General features: G+C 38.4%; 1 protein-coding gene across 1 annotated transcript in view; it reads right to left on the bottom strand.

The window, feature by feature from the left end:
- Positions 1–19,688, bottom strand: part of KDM7A (lysine demethylase 7A) — an 85,605-nt gene that overhangs the window by 43,493 nt on the left and 22,424 nt on the right. Inside the window, exon 2 of the mRNA XM_082693886.1 lies at positions 3,240–3,325. Within this exon, the coding sequence (XP_082550012.1) occupies positions 3,240–3,325 (86 nt within the window). The remainder of the gene's footprint in view (positions 1–3,239; positions 3,326–19,688) is intronic.

Raw genomic sequence — 19,688 nt, 5'->3', positions numbered from 1 at the left:
AGGGGTGTCTGGGTGGCTTAGTTGGTTGAGCATCTGATTCTTTATTTCAGCTCAGGTCATGATCCAGGGGTCTTGGGATGGAGCCCTGCATCAGGCTCCCCGCTCAGCAGGGAGTTGTGCTTGCCTCCCTCTCCCTCAGCCCCTGCCCTCACTAGCACATGCTTGCTCTCTCTCTCAAATACATACATACATCATTAAAAAATAAAATTTAGTTTAAATTTGAATTTAAATTAAAAAAAAGACAAAGTTCCCCATTTGATAGGTAAACTACAGTATTATAGTGTTTTAATTTTCATTTTGGCAGAACAGATTAGAGTTAGAATAGATCTGGGATTGGACAGCTATCGGCTCAAACTCCAACTCCACCAAATAACTACACAAAAGAGCTAGTTCAATCATTTTTCTCCCCTCAACATGTCACAAATATCGAAGGAAATAACATAAGTCAAGTACTTCTTAGCATAGTTCCTAGGGCATCCAATAAGCTGCCAATTACTTGTCTTTCCTTTTAAATGAGCAGATCTGCACAATGTTGACAGAGATGCTACAACTGTCTTGTTAGACCAACATGCTTAACACATAAAATCAGCCACTGCAAGAAGGTGACTGAATTTCTTAAAGGAAGGAATATTCTGGTAGCCATCACAGGGAGAGAAAATTTTGAGTTTAGACTCCATGTGCCTGAGAAACACTGAGATATGTAAGTCTGGGACTTTTTTGATATTTGACCTTAAATTAAATTCTTAACTCCCATTAAAGGGTCAAATCTAAATTCACCATACCAAGTGACTATTACACTGTCTGAACAGTATCTACAATAAGGATTCCTGGGGAACTCTGAGAGAACAGGAAGCCCTAGGTGGCAAACGAGAGAGGCTTAAAAGCAGAGGGAAAGGGGCCAAAAGGAATGACCGAAGTTAAGGGTGTAGGGTGAAAGGGAGGGAAGGTGAGCCTTAAATTAAGATAGAACAAATTACTGGATCTTGGACATTTTCCCTGTGGGTATTTAGTGCTGGACTTTTGCCCAGAAGATAACCAATTCCTGATCTTTTGTGATTCAAGCATGAGAAGTATACGAAGGGCCACGCAACAGTCCAGCTTCTCTCTGAAGCATCATTATGCAAAGTGCAGGTCATGATCCATTATGGATTATGAAATCAATTTAGTGAGCATGACAAGCTTTTTAAAAAAATTAAATCATATAGAAAAAACAGAAAGCAGAATGCATCACGTATCATAGTGTTTTTTTTTTAAGATTTTTTTTTTTTTATTTATTTATCTGACAGAGAGAGTTCACAAGTAGGCAGAGAGACAGGCAGAGAGAGAGAGAGGAGGAAGCAGGCTCCCTGCTGAGCAGAGAGCCCGATGCGGGACTCGATCCCAGGACCCTGAGATCATGACCTGAGCTGAAGGCAGCGGCTTAACCCACTGAGCCACCCAGGCACCCATGTATCATAGTGTTTTAAACACAACACTGTTCCATCTCATTGTAACCCACTTAATATTTCATTGAAATTAAATTCAAATTATTTCATTTGGAAATTATATAAATTCTAAACTAAAAGTGTTATAAATTTTAGTTCTGTTTCCTTTCTTGAGGTAACAACCCAGTATTATTTATTTCCTCCAAGAATTATACTTGGTCAATAATCATTCCAAGTTGTATACCACATACTTCATTGCTACACAAAATAAGAAGCTTTAAAAACATTTATGACAATAAACTGGCCAATTACACAAAAAATTCTACCAATTTGCTAACCTCAAATTTTATACTGTGTAATAAAATGGATAATGTATATTTTAATATTTTATGAAATTTAATGTAATATTTTGATGTATTCTTACAGCCTGAATTTCTAAATCTCTTACAAAGATATTAAATTATTAATTCTAACAGATAAAATGGAAAAAAAAATACTGTCATCTTTTTTTTCCCTTTAAAGATTTATTTATTTTAGAGAGAGAGTGTGAGAAAAAGCAAGCGTGTGAGTGGGGATAGGGACAGGAGGAGAGGGAGAGGGAGAGAATCTCAAGCAGCCCCCCCACACAAGGAGCCTGGCATGGGACTTGGTCCCACGACCCCAAGATCACCTCTGAGCTGAAATCAAGAGTATAGGCCAGGAAGTTCATGTGCTCTCTGGGGTGTACCAATATCACACATAAAACGATATTTAACTCAGGCAGGAAAGTGTAGGCAGACACTTGCTCAGGCCTCTGCCTTCCTCAGAATGGGACTGGGTCAGGGGTGTTGTCTCAAGTTGGGCAGGACTCTAGGCCACACTCAAACTGAAGACCAAAATCAGAAAACAGAATAACATTTCAGCATTTTGATACCCAAATCTCCCAAAAATACAATGCATGTGTGTGCATTAAAGTCTTATCCTGTACACTGTCCCAATTACTACTGAAAGTTTTTTTTTTTCAATTTATAGAGACAAAAACATTTGAAATCAGTTTCCAAAATCAGAAAACTTTACTTTTCCACACTTCTCAAACTGAAAGCACTGAATACATGCCCTTAAGTTTGGGGGTTTTGCCCTTGCAATTAAGAACGACGGTATTTTGGGGGCACCTGGGTGGCTTTGCCGGTTAAGCAGTTAAACATCTAACTCTTGATTTTGGCTCAGGGTAATCTTGGGGTCGTGGGATCAAGCCCCACGTCAGGCTCCATGCTCAGCGGGGAGTCTGCTTGAGATTCTTTCCCTCTCCCTCTCCGTCTCCTTCTGTCCTGCCCCCCGTTCACACACACTCATTTTTAGTCTCTCTCTAAAATAAATAAATCTTTAAAGGGAAAAAAAGAATGACAGTATTTTTTTCGATTTATCTTCTTGATTTATCAAATGTTATTCAGCAATTCAGACAGAAATTGCATTCTCATGGGGCGCCTGGGTGGCTCAGTGTGTTACAGCCTCTGCCTTCAGCTCAGGTCATGATCTCAGGGTTCTGGGATCGAGCCCCACATTGGGCTCTCTGCTCAGCTGGGAGCCTGCTTTCCCTTCTCTCTCTGCCTGCCTCTCTGCCTACTTGTGATCTCTCTCTCTGTCAAATAAGTAAATAAAAATATTTTTTAAAAATTTATTAAAAAAAAAAAAGAAATTGTATTCTCAGTATCTTCAGAAAAATATTCCCTATAGTTCTTGGTGGGTGTAACAAAACTAGTCAAAGTATTATTAAAATATTGTCATGTACACATTAAATTCTAAACTTCAGTTTTTATTTAAGTTTCTAGTACTTACTCAAGGAGGAGCCATGTAGAACGGCACAGTTGGGACAGTGATAAAGGTCAATGTCAACAGCATGATGTTCTTCTACACCAACACAGCTAGATAAAGAAAAATAGAGTCAATATGTAAATAAGCTGAAAATCTTTACTTAACTACAGCAGATGGTTAGAATTTAGCTGGGAAGTGTACAACAACCTCACCAACAAATTCTGTAGATTACAGAAACATATGCAAAGATAAATTTTATTCTCCTCCCTATATACTTGCTAAATAATTATCGGGCAGAATATGCCCAAATACATGGAAAGTGATTCACATTTATCAACAGTAGAGACATCAGAAGTAATTAGAAGCCATAAGACCCTCAACCATTATGTAAATGCCACCTAGTGTGGACTCATTGTTTGTATTCCCCCAAATTCACATTTGAAGCTGTAACCCCATCAGGGAATTTGGAGATAGGGCCCTATGGGATTAATTAAGACTGAATGAGGTCATAAAGGTAGGGCTTTGATAAAACAGGATTAGTGTTCTTAGAAGAGACACCAGGGGCACCTGGGTGGTACGGTCAGGTAAGCATCCAACTCTTGGTTTTGGCTCAGGTCATGATCTCAGGGTGGTGATCCTGGGGTCACAAGATCAAGCCCTGAGAAGAGTCCCACATCAAGCCTCCAGGGGAGCCCCCCATTAGGCTCCATGCTCAGCATGGAGTCTGCTTGAGATTCTCTCTGCCCTTCTCTGTCCCTCAAACAGACAATAAATTCTAAAATAAAGAAAAGAAGAAGAGGAGACACCAGAGAGCTCTCATGACCTCTCTCCTTTCTCTCCCTTCCTTCCCACCCCATACCCCATCCCAGCATTCTATTAACGCAGCATTCAGTATTCAGTTAAAATATGTTTCAAGAAGGAGAGGGGAGAAGTATTCGTAGTCAACCAAAAACTGAGAGTTCACCTCCAGCTAACCCACAGTAAAGGAAATGCAAAGGACATATTGCTGGCCAAAGGAAGATGATCACAGAGAGGTCTGATGCAAGAAAAAAATAAAAAGCTTAAAAAAGTAATAATAAATATATGGGTAAATTTACATGGATATTCCCTACATAAAACAATGTCATGTGAGATTTAAAAATACACAAAGAACTAAAACACATGACAACAGCAGCATCTGAGTTAAAAGAGAACAAATGGAGTTACGGGTTTCTACCGGAAAGATGATGATTAACACTGGACTTCAGTAGTGAGAATGCCTCCTAGACTCTCTCAGGAGACAACTGAAAAAAGGGAAATAGAAAGTGTAATTTCCATACTATTAACAGTGGGGGGGACAAAGAATTTATTTTAAAAATCAATTCAAAAAAAGGAGGGGAGAAAAAAAGAAAAAAAATGGAGAGACTAAAATAAAATGGAAGTATAAATTCAAATATATAAGTACCGTAATTATACCATATGCAAACTGATTAACCTGTTCCAAATAAGACAAAGATCACCCGGCTGGACTTAAACACTACAATTCACTGGTTATAGGAGACACACATAAAACAAGGAACCAGAAAGACTGTAAATAATAGGATGGGTAATTTTTTAAAAATAGTATTAAAAAGTAGTAATTATAGAGTAATTTTTTTAAAAAAGTACAGGTATGTTAAGATTAAGCAACAGAAAATCAAAGTAAAAAATATGAGATAGATACACACAATTTAAAGATCTGATTTCCCAGGAAGATGTAACAGGAAGGACCGCATGGGACATTTTGACAACTCTCTCAGTATCTGACAGAATAAAGCAGGTAAAACAAAAATCTATGAAATATTTAAGATGTGAACTTCAGGATTAAAAAGCATGGCCTAGGAACACATGGGTGGCTGTTTGTTGAGTGTCCAAATGCTGGTTTCAGTTCAGGTCACGATCTCATGGGTCATGGCACTGGGCTCCTGTGTTGAGCTCCAGACCTCAGCACAAGAGCTCCACACTCAGGGAAGAGCCTGCTTGAAGATGTTCGCCCTTTGCCTCTCCCTAACTCTCATGCGCTCTGTCTCCCACTCTCTCTCACATAAATAAACCTTAAAAAAATAATAATAATAATAAATATGGGATGCCTGGGTGGCTCAGTGGGTTAAAGCCTCTGCCTTCAGCTCAGGTCATGATCCTAGGGTCTTGGGATCGAACCCCGCATGGGGCTCTCTGCTCAGTGGGGAGCCTGCTTCCTCCTTTCTCTCTGCCTGCCTCTCTGCCTACTTGTGATCTCCGTGTGTCAAATAAATAAATAAAAATCTTAAATAAATAAATAATAAAAATAAAAATAAAAAACATGATCTATCCCATAGATATTTATGGGATAATACACCCGACATCTATAGAACACACATTCTTTCCAGCATACATCAACCATTCATAACAAGCGACAGCACACTGAGCCACAGTCAAAATCTGAAAATCCTAAAATTAAAAAAAGTCTGAAATCTGGAACACTCTAGCCACAGTTCAATTAAGACAGAAATTAATGACAAAAAAGTTAAATGGAATCTTCATGTATTTAAAATTAAGAAACAAACTGCTAAATAACCCATGGGTCAACAGATAAATCATAATGAAACACGGAAAATTATCTAGAAATGAACACTAATAAAAACGCTGCATAACAAAACTTGTGGAAGCAGAACTTACGAACAGAAATGCACAGCTTTAAACACACGTATTGGGGGAAAAAGCTGAAATCAATAAGCTAATAAGCAGCTACCTAAAGAAGTGAAAAAGAATAGCAAAATAAACCTTAAAAACACAGAAGGAATAAAAAAGCAGAACTGATGACACAGAAAATGAACCATGCAACAGAGCATCAAAGCCAAAAATTGTTTGAAAACATAAAGTTGGCAAACCTCTCTGGCGAACTGAAGAGATAAGACAGGAATAACCAATACTGGGAACGAAAAGAGGTACAGAACTATAGATTCTAAGACATTAAAGGTAAAAGAGTATTATGAACAATCTTACGCTAAGTGACTAGAAAATATAGATAAAATAGGCAAACATGAATCACAAAGAACAGAGTATCTGAACACTCCTGGGATTGTTACTTTGTAATTTTTAAAAATTGTCCTCCCAACACACACAAATATCCCAGTTCCAAATATACCCAAGAAGTAATTCCAATACTATATAAAACTTGCACCAGAGAATAGAAAAAAAAAGACTTACTCCCCAACTCATTTTAGTGTAGCACAGCCTGATACTAAAACTTACAAAGAATTATATAAGAAAGGAAAATTAAAAACCACTCTCATTTATGAGCAAAAATGCAAATACCAAGTTTGGTCTATCTCAGGAATCCAAGGTGGTTTTAACTCTAAAAATTTTAATCAGTGAAATTTGCTACATTGACATTAAAAGAAAAAGTCTTGTGACCACTTAAAAAGATACAGGACAGGTACTTGACAAAATTCAACATTTACTTATGATTAAAAGGCGAATAAAACCTTTTAGAAAAATAAGACTAGGAAGCCTGCTGATTCACAGACTTGTGCTCCTGAGGCAAATAATACATTAGATGTTAATAAAAAAATAAAAAATAAATTAAAAAAAATAAATACTAGGGCAGCTCCATAATCCATTAAAGGGTGCTTCCAAAAAATCCTGCAAATGACATGACATTGGTCTCTCTGAGATTAAGAACAAAAGAAGAATGTCTGATGTTACCAGTTTTATTGAACATTAGCTGGTGTGGTAAAATAAGAAAAAGATTTAAAAGGTATAGGAACTAGAAAAGGAAAAAAAAGCAGTCATTTGCAACTATTACACCTATATCTGCAGAAAACTCAAAAGGATCTATAGATAAATGATAATCAATAAAAAGGTTGCTACATAGAGTATCAGCACATAAAAATCACATTTCCCTATATAAACAATATAAAGCTAAACAACGAAATAAAACACCATGTATACCTGGATAAAAATTGTCAAGGGGTCCCTTGGTAGCTCAGTCAGTCTTGATTTCAGCTCATGTCATAGTCTCAGGGTCGTGAGAACAAACCCCACATCAGGATCTGTGCTCAGCATGGAGTCTGCTTGAGACTCTCCCTCTCCACCCCTACCCTGCTCTTCCCTGGACTAATGCTCAATAAATAAACAAATAGATAAAATCTTTTTAAAATGTCGAGTACACTGGAAGTGAACAAAAACTAGGAAAAGACCTCTTTAAGGAAAATTTAAAACATTACTAAGTGATTTTAAAGAAGATATAAATGAATGAAGATATACATCATAGTCATGGATTTGAAGTTCAATAATGTAAAAATATTAATTCTCTGTAAAGTGACTCACAGTTTCAATTTAACCCCAATCAAAATCTAAGGAACCTGATAGCTGATTCTAAAACTGATATGGAAATATAAAGAGCCAATAATACATAAGGCAATCCTATATATACTCTACCAGGTATCAGGATTTATCTGAAAGTTATAGGAAGTGGGGCACCTGGGTGGCTCAGTGGGTTAAAGCCTCTGCCTTTAGTTCAGGTCATGATCTCAGGGTCCTGGGATCGAGCCCCGCATCGGGCTCTCTGCTCAGCAGGGAGACTGCTTCCTCCTCTCTCTCTCTGCCTGCCTCTCTTGCCTACTTGTGATCTCTGTCTGTCAAATAAATAAATAAGATCTTTAAAAAGAAAAGAAAAGAAAAGAAGTTACAGGAATTAAGGTACTGTGGAAAAGAGGCATGAACTCAAAAACAGTCTCATGCCCATACGGACACTTATATGTTACACAGAAGCCACGGCAGAGCAGGCAGCAAGGACAGATTTGTTAATGTAAGGGTCTGAGACTTTTATCCATCTGTATGAAGAAAAAAATGAAATTAGGCACCTAATTCCCAACATCAAAATTTACTGCAAAGTAGATCAGAAACCTTAAAAACACAAGAAAGAAAAACTAAAAAGGCTGTGATAAGAGAGTATGAAACTAGCAGTGTTTGGTTGGCTCAGTCAGTTGAACATCTGACTCTGTCTCGACTAATGTCTGGATCACACAGTTACAAGTTCGAACCCAGAGTTGGACTATGAGCTGCGTGTGGAGCCTACTTAAAAAAAGAAAAAAGAAAAAAAAAAAAAGATAATACGAAAATACCCTTATGACTTTTGTACTAGGAAGGGCTATCTTACTCAGAATATAAAATGCCCTGTCCATAAGGTGGGAAAACCCCCCAGTAATTTCAATCATACCAAAATAAAACTGTTCACTAAAATAAAGAATAAAAGGATAAAGCAGAATGGAAGAAGACATTATAGTACAGATCACCCTAAAGGAACTATATCTAGAATATAATAAATTCATACAAATAAGAAGAAAAAAAAAACAATAGAAAAAATGGCCAAAGATTTGAAGAGGCACATCATAAAAGGAAATCCAAGTGGCTAACATACACATGGTGAAATGTGCAACCTCATTAACAACTGAGGGAAATACAAATTAAAATTGTAATATAATACCACAATACACCCACCAGACTGGCTAATACTAGAAAGTCTGACGGCACCAAATGTTGAAGACGATGTGGAGCAGTGGAAACTTTTCATGCACTGCAGGCTGGAGTAAATCTAGTACAGCCATTCGGGAAAACAGAGCTGCAACAAAACTAAAGAACTGTATTCTCTGACCAAGCAATTTCTCTCTAGGTAAATGTATCTTAGAGAATCTCACACACATGTGCACCAGGATACTTACTGAAACAGAAATGGTTACAGAATCATTATTTGTAATAGTCAATAGTAAAATGAATGAACTGTAGTATATTCTCAAAGTTATAGTGTATACAGATTAAAAAAATGAAAGAACTATAGCCCCATGCAATATCTGAACAAATTCTGTGAGTGAGTGATCCGTGTGTTAAAAAGAGAGAGAGAGAGAATACATACAGTGTATTCTACTCATGAAGATCAAAATCAGGCAAAGCTATACTAGAGAGCTTAGAGATTAAACTAAAAAGGAAAGCAAGAAGGAGAGAAATCATAATAATAGGATCACGGTTTCCCCTAGGGAGCTGCACTCTGGAAAGGTGTGTCTTGGGGTCCTGGGTGATTGTTATGTTTTGTAATTATTCATTAAACTGACGATTTAGGTTTAGACTTGTTTTTGTGTCATTTTAAGCAACCAAAACTTTAATTAAAATGTAGCAATTGAACAACTATAACAAAATACCCCCCCAAAAAATCTTAGAGGTATCTGGATATCCCAAAACAAAACTACTTTCTTGTGTGAACTCCATCCCAAAGATTTGCTACCATACAGTCTTTAAGAATCTGAGTAGAACTTACTGCAATCAAGACTAAAAAGTCAAAACCAGCCATCAAAAATAACATGACATTGCCATTCAAACATTCAATCTGTGTAACTGAATCCTATAAACACAATTCACTTTTGAGTAGAACTGAAACTTGCTTTATTTGTCCAATTTAAATTTATTTCATTTATTTCCACAGAAAGCAAAAGGTGAATATACTGCTTAAAAAGATTTTTTAGGCGCGCTTGGGTGGCTCAGTGGGTTAAAGCCTCTGCCTTCGGCTCAGGTCATGATCCCAGAGCCCTTGGATCAAGCCCCAAATCAGGGTCTCTGCTCAGCAGGGAACCTGCTTCCCCCTCTCTCTCTGCCTGCCTCTCTGCCTATTTGTGATCTCTGTCTCTCAAATAAATAAATAACATTTTAAAAAAAAAGATTTTTTAACAAAATTTTTAAAAGATTTTACTTATCTGAGACAGACTGAATGAGAGACAGAGGCAGAAGAAGAGGAAGAGGCAGACTCCCCACCACTGGGAATCTGAACCAGGCACCATCCTGAGATTCCAAGATCATGACCTGAGCCCTTAAGCAGGCACTTAACCGAATGAGCCACCCAAGTGCCCTAAAAAGCTTATTTATTAATTATTTTTAAACTGAAAGGCTACCAATTTCCAATCCAATAAAATAAACCCTAGGCAAAATTCTCTACACATTTATGTACCATGTCCTGGGCCCACAGTTTCTTACACCCAAAAGGGTTTCTACAACCCAAAGAAAAGGTTAATAATCATTACATAGGGGATCCAAGCTTCCAAATTTCAAAACTTAAAGTACAAAACTACAGTAATCAAGATTGTGTGGTACTAGCATAAGAAGAGATATACAGAATGCAACAGAATTGAGAACCCAGAAATAAACCCTCACATTTAGGATCAACTGATTTTCCACGAAAATGCCAAGACCATTCAACGAGGAAAGAAGTCTTTCCGAGAAATAGCCCTGAGACAAACACACATGCAAAAGACAGCACTGGAACTCCTACCATACACATATACAAAAAGTAACTCAGATAGATCATATACCTAAGAACTAAGAAAGAACCAAAACTATAAAACTCTTATATTAAGTGGAGGAGTAAATCTCTGTGGCCTTGAATTAGCATCCAACCTCAAACACACAGGTACAAAGAAAAAAATTAATGAACTGGACATCACACTATTGCCTCTGGTTTCTGTTTTCTCAGCTAACCTGGTGCGAGAACATGAGCTGAATGTGGTAAGTGTGAGACAAGAAAGGTGTGAGGAGTGAGGAGTTAGGAAAGAAAGTATAAAATCATTGATCTGAAGAATGAAAGACCCAGAAACACAGTAACATGGCCAGGCTCAGAGTCCACCTGAGGTCTGTGACCATAAATTCCAACTGAAACCACTTCTGCACATAAAAATGTAACATTTTTTTCGGCCATGTTCAACACAGGCCCAAGGGAGCAGGATGGGTCTGTCCGGAGTTGGGGTTTTATGGACAAAGACCAGAAAGAGAGTTGAGGATCCTTACAGAGAAGTTAATATAATGATGGACCCTGTGATCCGAGCTGCTGGATGGAAGGGGCATAAAGACAGAAGAAGGTAGTGAGAAAACGGTGAAATGGTCTGCGGGATCTCAGTGCATCCCTATCCCTGACTCAGTGGAGGCCTCAATCAAGTGATCTGTAAGGGACAGAGATTATGCCCAAATAGTGGGATGTTCAGAATCTGAAATATCTGAGGTAGTGTATTCTTTAACACTGATAAGGTTTAAGTGCAGTAACAGCAGGCTAAGATGGAAAAGTTCATGAGGAGAAAGTGAGATGTGTGAGGACTACCCTGTATCCAGTGAGAGTTCCAAACCAACCCTCTCTATCAAGTGAGGTTCATTAGATGTCAGTAGTAGGGGCTTCACTTCAACCAGAACAGAAACTCAAAGCCACAGAAGACAACTTGACACTTCCAAAAACTCAGATTTGTCTCATCATACCTTGACTATGGCCACACGTCTCATTCCTAAAAAAGTGACGGCTACACCAAATTAAGTAAGAAAACGATGTTAGATGTGTCCTGGAAAATCTAAACCAGCACAGAACATAAACTCAGCTACTCATAACTAAGATTCATAAATAAGGGCGATTTCCACAAGGCTCAGAGAAAAAAAAAAAGGAGGATAGGAACAATCAAATTAATTCAGGACACTTTGGGCAAAATTTAGCTAATAATACTTCTCAAAGGTCCCTGGTTCCTCTCTCCAGCTTCCACTCTTCATCCGCCATTCCCACAACACTATAATCTCTTATACTATAATGTTAGTGATGTCTTCAGGTTTTGACAATTATAAACACTGAAATGTTTAAAGTTGCAGAATTTAATAGTAAATTTGATACATTTACTAATTTTTATAATAGTAAATTAATAAATTAGTAAATATTAAAAACATCTTAATATGCAATTTTTAAAAATCAAATTAAACATAAAAATTAAGTGTTCCTAAACCAAGAAGTTTATTTCAGATCTTTGAAGAGCACCAAAGGGAATCACTACATACATTTCAGTTTCTCTCCCAGAGGGAGGGATAACTCACCCACCTCTTACCCACCGCTTAACCTCACCCTACATTAAAACAATTCTAGAATCACTTTGGCTTTAATAGGTATGTTAAAAGCAAACAGAGTAGAACACACAAAATGTAGAATTCTGAAAGCAAAATTTGTAAGAATCACTTTCAACCCTTTAGTCTCTCTCCCTCCACTTATTTCTCTTATAAAACTTGCCTTCATATACAAATCGCCCTACTTTTTCCTAACAGCAAAATGTTCAATGTTTATTAGACCAGTGTGTGTGTAAACGTGTGTGTGTTGGGGGTGGTTTTCTATAGAGGTGACAATCTGACCTTTGCTGAATAGCTTCCATCTATAGAAGAACAACCCCACTGCCAAATGGTGAGTGGGACAGTGACAATTTTAGCACTTGCTATTGTCTTAATCTTCTGAAATTGTTGCTTAGCTGGCCTTTTTCTTTCTTTCTTTCTTTTTTCTTTTTGGACACCTGACAAGAACAGAATGGAATTAATGACTAACCAGAATTCCGTAGGATCTGCCAAACATTCTCTTTTTTCCTCTTGGATAATGCTCCCATTTATTTATTTTCTCTCCTCTTGTTGAAAGGGTGGGTGGCCAAATTCTTTAAGATCTCACTGTCCTGTGGACTTCATTAGATATTCCTCTGGCTTCAAAATCTCTCCCCATTCTTCACCTAGCAATCCACACTACCTAGTCTTCAAACCCAACTCAAATTCCAAATTCCTCGCTGGATCACCCTCAGAAAGTCCTTTGACACTTTACTGATACACATTTCTACATATTGATACCGAGCTATTTTATATACTCTATTTCCTGAACTGAGCTCAAGACTTCTCTCAGTACCAAATTCAGCCTGCCCACGACACCATGATCCCAGTAAATTTCTACTGGTAACTGTGCAGAAAACCTATTTGAAAACCAATACATTTGTAGTAAAGCTACAGCAACTTTTATTTTTAAAGTCCATTCAGCTTAAATTTTTTTTAAAGAATTTGGTATAGGAACTAAAGGCAAAAAGTGAGTAGTAAAAAGGGAAAGATCCTTCAACCCAAATATTAGTAGATTTCTCATCCATCCTTGGATGATAGAAGGATGTAGTAATGAAATTCATTCATTTAAAATTTTCCTTCCTTACAAAGTTTTTACCTAGGTATCCAAAGTCCACCTTCTTACCCAAACCACCGAACTACCGACTGCAACCTCCAAAGCCCCTACGTGAACCCCATCAAGGAGGCTAGAATGTGGCCTTTGAGGTGAATTACCTCCAGGAACATAAAGGATAGGTTTATAACCTGCTCTGTATTTCCTTTTATATTCTAATTCTGGAGTCAGTCTGGCTCTTGGGACAGCTACAAGCCAGGCAAGACCCACCCAGCCTAGTTCCTAGCCACACTTAATAAACAAGTGCAAACTACCTCCAGTGAGATGCACAGATTTTGGAATTAGAAAGACTCGGTTTGATTTTTAGCTCTGGTAGTTTTGACTCTGAGCAAGTTTCTTCAACTCTCTGAGCACAAGTTCCCCTAGAATTAAACAGAACAATGTGTGTTAAGATGTAAGGCCCAGGGCTTAGCAAATAGTAAGCAATGCCATAGTACGTATTTTAAGTACTAACTGGGAGCCACTACTCTTGGGACGTTTCTATCAGATAGCAGTCATAGCTCACAGAGCTCTGGGCTTATTCATGAAGTTTGAGCCTAAGCAGGAAACTTGGCTGAATAGTTGCCTTCAGGATGGCTCTTCAGAACACACTTCAGATCAAATGGCCATTCTTAAAGAGAAGAAGAGAAAGATAATTTGTTTTCAATTTTTGATTAGTTCTGATGGCTGAGTTGTCTGGAGTCAAGCTTACTGGCCTATGCTGGAATCCTGGCTTCTCCACCCCTTAGCTGTGTGACTTTGGGCAACTTACTCTGCCTGCTGCTGTCTTATTTATAAAGATGGAGATAATGGTATTTGTCTCCCTTAAAGAGATAATAATAAAATTAAGCTAATATACATAAGATGCTTCAATAGAACCGTGGAACAATAGTTTCGCTAGTCCAGAAACCTTGTTTTGCTAACCAGCATTGACTTAATGGACTGAAGTTCCCACTAAGAGTACAAGGATGTCACAGGCATTTCCACTTTTAAATTACATTTCACGCAGTGTGTTATCCCTGTGATACTTTATTACCAGACATCAGCTAAAGTGAATTTTTCCTTTACTATGAATTTTTATAATTTGTACATATGAAAATCAGCTGGTAATATGTGATTAACTCTGAGGTTCTGAAAAAGCCCAACTTCTGTTATTTTCTTGCTGACATATAAAACTATTTTCATAAAATTAAGGGCTTTTCTTTTAAGTTGACCATGGCATATTTCAGCTTTTGTGAACATATTATTTTTGACACACTAAAGCTATTTATTGGTATATTATGTGCTTAACCATGCTTAATGAGGGTTTGGAATGAAACACATACTCTGAATCAAATTCTTTCAGTTCATAATAATCTCGAAAACTCAGACACTTTTTCTGCCTCAAACAGCTGGCTGACACTTCCAACTGCTCCGGGGCTTCTAACCTTCTCTCTGACCAGCTGAGTAGGAGCATGTATGTTACTAAGGAATTGAACAAAGAACAGGAGAGAAAGATAAGGGGGTTGAAGAACCAACAGGTGAGCTCACTGGTACAAGACGTACCCCACCACTTAAAATCCAAACTTTCTTTAACAAGCTTCTAGCAAAACTTGTTCCAAGGTAAATTTGTGAAATAAACACACAAATACGTAAGTGAGGATACATTACACTGTTTGTTTCTTGAGTGCAGAAAACACGTTCTTTCTGCTCCTTACTGTGTGACATCTAAGTACAGAGCAGACAATGTAAATGATTTAAATGGATCTTTATCAATAAGCACAAACAAATCGTTCTCTCATGAGGATAATTTTTTTTTTAAGATTTTATTTATTTGTCAGAGAGAGTGAGCACAAGCAGGGGAGGAGCAAGCAGAGGGAGAAGCAGGCTCCCCGCTTAGCACGGAGCCCAATGCAGGATTCAATCCCAGGACCCTGGGATGTTGACCTGAGCTAAAGGCAGATGCTTAATGGACTGAGCCACCCAGGCGTCTTGAAGGTAATAATTTCTATTAGATTGTTCTAAAGAAAGGAAAGGTACTTTAAATTTCTGAATAACCGAAGACCCGATCATATTTACCTTTCATCATCCTGTGGTTATTCCATCAGCCATTCAACCTCTTAAGCTAATACTTGTACTTCTCTTTGGCAACCTACTTTCTGCCTGTCTAGCCATGTACAAGGCACATCTGCAGAGACTAAGGGAAGGCAAACAATGCCCAGTGGACATGCTATTTCACGGAGACAGACTGTACTTCTGTCCTTATCAGTGAAATGGCAAACAAATGCCATCCCAAAATGAATATGTGACACTTTAAGAACCCTGTAAATTACCTTGGAGGAGAAAAAACTTGCCATGTCGATAAAGGATAAACAGTAGCAATTTCATAATGGTTTGCTTGGCAATGATCTTAAGTTAATGAAAGAAGGAATTTAAAAGTATGTTATCAGTACGTTTATCAGTACATACACTACTGCCTTCATGTGTTTTTGACATAAATTTTACCTCATAACCATAACAAGTAAGAAACATTATGCAAAAATGTATTCTAAAGCAACCTAAATTGAGAAGTACATGAAATGTTTGCTGAGTCTAGCTCCTTACTATGGAATGTAAGACTTTCAAGTATTAACATTTCAAAAAAACTTTTTCTAAACTCTTTTAACACTCAGACTCTCTGTGGCTCCCAAACCCAGCTATGCCCCAGAATCTCCTGCGGAGCTTTTACACTGCTGGGAAGCTGCCTTTCAAAGCTCTGGAGGAAGAGCTAGAGAAAGATCTTGAAGATACAAGGGAAAGCAACAAAAGCCAGTTGCAGAACGGTCCGTGTAACATGCCCCCAACTCCAACCAACCACACACCGGTGGCGTGTCTGTATGTAAGTGCATGCTGACTCTCAGTCCGCAACAACATGCAGAAAAGCGGTGACAGCAGCTGCCTCTGGGCAGAAACTGGGAATGGATGCACGGTGGAGAAGGAGAACTGCTTTTTGCCGTATAACCGTCTATACCTTTTGTGCTGTGCATTGTTTATTTTTAAAAAGAAAAACACATTCTTGAGCCCCACCTGAGATCTACAGAGAAAAGTTAATGGGTGGGGCCCAAGAATCTTTATTTTTAACAAGCTCCCCAGGTAATTCTTTTGCAGCCGGCTCAGTAAAGAAATGGTATTTGGGCATGGAGGCTGGCATAACACTTTATTCACAGCTGCTTCCGATGGGAGCTTTGTTACTCCAACCCAACTTTAAGGTCCTTAAAGACATGAATAATACTTAATAATCCAGAATTTCCTACTCCCCACAGATCGACCTGAAGTTGATTACATAGGGGATGCTCACAAAATATTTACTGACTGACACAAAGCAGGAATTCCAAGCACATCCAGGAGGCATTAGTTTGGGTTACTATTCTGAAACCTGTTTAAATATGAATTTTGCAAATATGGAGGGTTGAAAATGGATGAGGGGGAAAAATAAATAAATGATGAATTTTTCTTTTGAGATCTCATTTTTAAATGTCCAAAGTTTATGTCAATGAAAAAGGATGCAGTATTTGTGCCTATTTAGGTTCAGTCACAGGTATAATCATGTTGTACAGAAAGGGTCCCTATTTGTTACAGATACATATATCTTATGACCACTTATTTTGTTTTCCTCTCATGTTGCTCCTAAGTGTCCCTATCTTGATTTTCCAAACAGGGTATCTCTTTAAAGAATAGAGCAGGATTAAATAGATTATAAACAGATAAAGATTTTTAAAAGATGAACCAACAGCCACCAGTAACATTTCAACCCAGCTGCCAGTCCTATTTCCCAACATGAGTATGGGAAGGAAGGCTATATTCCTTGGATCTAACGACACCTGCAGAAGATTTAATATATTCAGGGCTAAGAGATCACACCCTGGAATAAAAGATAACACCAAGTCATAAACTTTTACACTGAAGACACTTACTGATGAGTCAGCTACAAAAGACAGAAGTCAACTCAAACAGATCTAGTTCCTTCCTGACCTTTCTCCTCCTGTAAAATCTTTACTGCCCGCATCTATGGGCAGAGATCCAACATTCCATGCTAAGCCATAAGAAAGTATTCCTATTAGAGGACTTCTTGCTGGGACAGAATCTAAAGTTAACATTCTAAGGGGGACCACTAACATCCTTAGCAGGCTTCTTCATTTTCAATGACGAATGAGCTGGAATAAGGCTTTGGAACATGGAAAGTTGACATCATCCAGAACAAATGTCCCTACGTGGAATTTCATGTATTATCCAGAAGATCTGCAAGAACATCAATACAATTAAAAATCAGAAGTATCCATCAAAAGTGAAATGGGGACACCTGGGGGGCTCAGCCAGCCAAGCATCAGTTGAGTGTCTGACTCTTGCTTTCGGCTCAGGTCATGATCTCAGGTCCCAGGATCAAGCCCCATGTGGGGCTCCATGCTCAGTGGGGAGTCTGCTTGAGGATTCTCACTCTTCCTCTAGCCCTTCCCCACCCATGCCTTCCCTCAAATAAATAAAATAAATCTTAAAAAAAAAAAAAAAGTGAAATGGGTAGTCCTGAGTTATCCAACAGCAAAGACTAGACCATCCTATTTCAAATCAACACAAGTAAGAGTAATTTAAAACATTATGCCATAAAATGTGCCTTGACTGAGTTTCTCTGGCTGCGCATCTAGAGTCTCTCAAATGTTAGTGTTAACATTCCTTCTATCACTTATTTATTATTCCATTTATGCACAACTTGAAATTGCACTTCCAGAATCATCACTTTTTGTTTCTGCTCCACTTTCATCTTTATTAGCACGTCCTCTTTTGATAACCCAGTTTTGCCATGTGTCACGTGGGTTTATCATGGGGAGACAAGGAAACAGCACAACAACACGCTTTCCTGTCTGTGTATAAACTGAAGAACAGATGTGAACCTGCTATTTACACACAGATTTGCTGACCGTATATGGAAGAGCTAGCAACAAAGACTGTACTTTATGCACGGTTAATATATCATGGTGGTTAAAATATGAATTACGTTACTAGGGAAGTAGTGGCAATTAACCGAACCACAGTGCTAACGTGATAGAAGAAGAAATATGAATTTGGTCTCTGTCCCTGATTTCTGGCACCAGAGTACAGAAAATCCTTGTTAATTTCCTGATAAGGGTGAAAGTAATGCCTTTTGTTATTCCCAATAAGCTCACTTCAATTGTGCCAGAGTTTATGCTAATGACTTTTGGTGGGCTCCTTGATAGCTTCAAGATGGTGGCCAGAGGAACCAACAGGTGATCGGAGGATTATAACTTTTAGCCCCATTCCCAACCTCTGAGGCCAGGATAAGGACTGGGGATTATATTAATCAGCAATAGCCAAATGGTCTAATCAGTTATGCCTATGCAATGGAACCTTCATAAAAACCCTAAGTGGAGGGGTCTAAGGCCTTTGGGGTTGTTGAATGCATCCACATACCAGAAGAGTGGCACATCCCAAACCCCAGTGGGACAGAATCTCCCACGTGCGGGCCTCTTCTGGACCTCGCCATAAGTACCTCTTCATCTGGCTATTCATTTCCAACCTTTATAATATCCTTTATAATAAACTAAATGTGTGCTTGGTTCTAAATGTGTCCTTGGGTTCTGTAAGCCATTATATCAAATTACCAAACCCGAAAAGGAGGGCATGAGAACCCCCATTTGTAGCCAATTGAATAGAAGTGTAGGTTACCTAGGAATCCACTATTTGTGACTGATGTCTGAAGTAGCGGGACAGTCTTGTAGGACCAAGCCCTTAAGGACCAAACCTTAAGTGGGTTCTGCACTAACTCACTCCAGGTAGTTAGTGTCAGAAGTGAATTAGATTATAAGACACCCACTTGGCATCCGCAGAGAACTGGGGAATTGCTTGGTGTGGAAAATCCACACATTTGGTGTCAGAATGTGTGACATTCTGCTTACAGAATGTTGTAAGCAGAAAAACAATTTTTCTTTACATGGTAACTGAAATCTGTACATATCAGAACCGTGCTAAGTGAGGACTGCCTATACAGTATTCTCCAAAAGAGCATTTCTTAAACTGTCCCACAGGAATTGAGGTTACTCACAAAATGATTCCAGAGTCAAATAAGGCTCCTTAAGAAGCAAGACACACCATATCACCAGCCTAGCCATCTGAGTACCTTCTCTGCAAAACTACCTCTGAGCCAGGACTACTCTTATTCACCAGGTAGAGCTCCTGTCCCAGGGCAATTAGAATTCAAAGCTACTCTCCAGCTTCACAAGCACTCTGGCTTTAAAAATTCTAACCTTGCCTGCCAGACCTACTTAAATGATATCTGCCAAGTCCCTTTTACATAGCTTGACTCCATTCCTGGCTGGGCTCATCCTATCACAAATGTATCAGAATGACAGAATGGGCAATTTAACAAGACCTGCTGTCTGATTCCCCACTGAAATCTTAAGTTTCTCTCCAATTACAAA

The sequence above is a fragment of the Mustela nivalis genome (genome assembly GCF_964662115.1).
Source record: "Mustela nivalis genome assembly, chromosome: 12".
NCBI lineage: Eukaryota > Metazoa > Chordata > Mammalia > Carnivora > Mustelidae > Mustela > Mustela nivalis.
The sequence above is the reverse complement of the archived record's forward strand: the minus strand, read 5'-3'. Positions and strand labels throughout refer to the sequence as shown.